This window comes from Silene latifolia, chromosome 11 (genome assembly GCF_048544455.1).
Source record: "Silene latifolia isolate original U9 population chromosome 11, ASM4854445v1, whole genome shotgun sequence".
Lineage (NCBI taxonomy): Eukaryota > Viridiplantae > Streptophyta > Magnoliopsida > Caryophyllales > Caryophyllaceae > Silene > Silene latifolia.
Window position 1 is genome coordinate 138865249 of NC_133536.1, and position 2354 is coordinate 138867602.

General features: G+C 37.0%; 1 protein-coding gene across 1 annotated transcript; it reads left to right on the top strand.

Moving 5' to 3' along the window:
• The first annotated feature begins 382 nt into the window (after positions 1-382).
• LOC141614067 (uncharacterized) lies at positions 383-2134 on the top strand. Its single transcript, XM_074432822.1, has one exon. The coding sequence runs from the start codon at positions 383-385 to the stop codon at positions 2132-2134; it is 1752 nt and encodes a 583-aa protein (XP_074288923.1).
• Positions 2135-2354: the final 220 nt, after the last annotated feature.

The window sequence follows — 2354 nt, forward strand, 5'->3', positions numbered from 1 at the left end:
AAACTTCCAGACCCCTTTCCGCGGTATGGATAAAAATTTCACATTTTTATTTTTCAAAAATCTTCGTATTTTTGAAATTCAAACATGTCATTTTTGATTAATTATTTTAGTTGTAACATTTTTCAGCCAACATAAGATGGACATAGTTTATTTGTTATTTATCGTAGTAAAACGTTATTAATACGTCGCTTATTAATCCAAGTAAAAATTATTATTATTATTTTCTTGTTCTTGTTCTTGTTCTTGTTGTTCATAATGTGATAATGACAATGTATGTGAAACCGTTTATATGAAACCGGTTTCCGAACTTGGTTGTTAAGTGGGACCCGTTAATTGTAAACTTTCACCGCTTAAAAGTTTGTAAAATAAAAGTTAACTTAGTATGGAACTTGATAAGTTGGGAAAGCAACTTGAAAGAGATGATTTAAGATGCGAGATGGAGAGTGATTATGAGAACGGGTCTGACATAGATAGTCCTCTAGCGTCATCGGATGAAGATGAATATGGCTACTTGACCGGGCAAGCTCCTACAAGACGACATCATAAGTATGAGGAAAATAAATCTGATGACACTAAGTGGAATGACACATCCTTCTCTGTGGGTCAAATATTTGAAAATGCTGTGGCGTTTAGGAAGGAAATAATTGATTATTGTGCAAGAAATGGTATTGATGTTAAGTATATTAAGAATGCTAAAGACAGAGTGGGGGCGAAGTGTAAAGAGGATAATTGTGAATGGAAAATTTGGGCTTCAATTGGGAAAAATATTGGGCATTTTGAAGTGAAGACATACTATGGAGTTCATTCTTGTGGAAGAAAAAATAGAGTGACAAAGGTGACGTATAAATGGATTCCTACACGTTATTTAAAAAAATTCAAATCCAATCCGTATATGAAGCTTCAAGAGATAACTGACTCTATATGGACTGATTATGGGCTTCAAGTGTCATCACATATGGCTTTTAGAGCTAAAAAATGTGCCGTAAGTTTGATTGTTGGAGAATACGAGGAACAATATAATTTACTCAACAATTATGCTGCCGAAATAATGAAGTCCGATAAAAACAATACAGTTAAATTTAAGCTTGATGGTTGTGTTTTCCGTAGAATGTACATCTGTTTTGGAGCACTCAAAAAAGGTTTTATTAGAGGTTGTAGACCATTCATTTCTATTGATGGTTGTTGGCTAAAAGGCCCTTACGGAGGACAACTATTAGTGGCAGTAGGAAGAGATGGAAATAATCAAATGTTTCCAATTGCCTGGGCTGTTGTGGAAATAGAAAATACTGATTCTTGGACTTGGTTTCTTGTGTTGCTAGCGGAAGATCTAGGGACATCTAATGGGGCTGGTTACACCATAATGTCGGATCAACAAAAAGGGTTATTGAAGACAGTGGGTGATGTTTGGCCACACGCCGAACAAAGGGTATGTGCTAGGCATGTTTATATGAATTTTAGGGAGGTCTTCGGTGGAGGTCATGAGTATAAGATACATTTTTGGAAAATTGCAAAGAGTACGACCTTAAATGAATTTAAGGAAAATATGGACCAATTTGCTGTCATTTCTCCGGAAGCAGCCGCAGATTTGATAGGGAGGAATTATGAGAAGTGGTGTAGAGCATTCTACACCCCACAATCTCAATGTGATGCAATAGATAACAATATGAGCGAAGTTTTCAATGCTTACATTTTGAACTCAAGGCACAAACCTATAATCACAATGCTTGAGGATATTAGAGAGTCTATTATGGAAAGAATGCATAAAAAGAGAGATTTTATCGCCTCAAAAAATTTTAGCATTTGTCCGAGAGCTCAAGAACAATTGGAAAAAGCTAAAGTTGCTGCTCGCGGGTGGAATACAATTTTGGGTAGCAAGTTCACCTTTGGTGTACGAGAAGGGGCAACACAAACAAGGTACGTAGTTGATTTGTTGAACCGGACTTGCTCATGTAATGTGTGGCAATTAAATGGCATCCCATGCCATCATACAGTTGCTGCAATATGGCATAACAAAGATATACCAGAAATGTATGTTGCTGAGTGTTATAAAAAGGCTACTTATCTAAAGACTTATGATTATTTGATGGAGCCATTGAACGGCGCAAAGGAATGGCCGACTTCACTACTACCATAAATAAAAGCTCCGGGACTGAAAAAGGTTAAGGCCGGTAGACCTAAAAAGGCAAGAAGGCCCGGACCCGGACAAAATTTGAGCAAGACTAAGAAATGTAGAGTCGGTAGCACTGGTTCATGTTCGGTATGTGGTCAGCCTGGCCATAATATAAGGGGTTGTAAGTTACATAAGGCGAATCAAGTAAGATCAAAGGGGCAACATTCAGGTAAAAAGACGAACT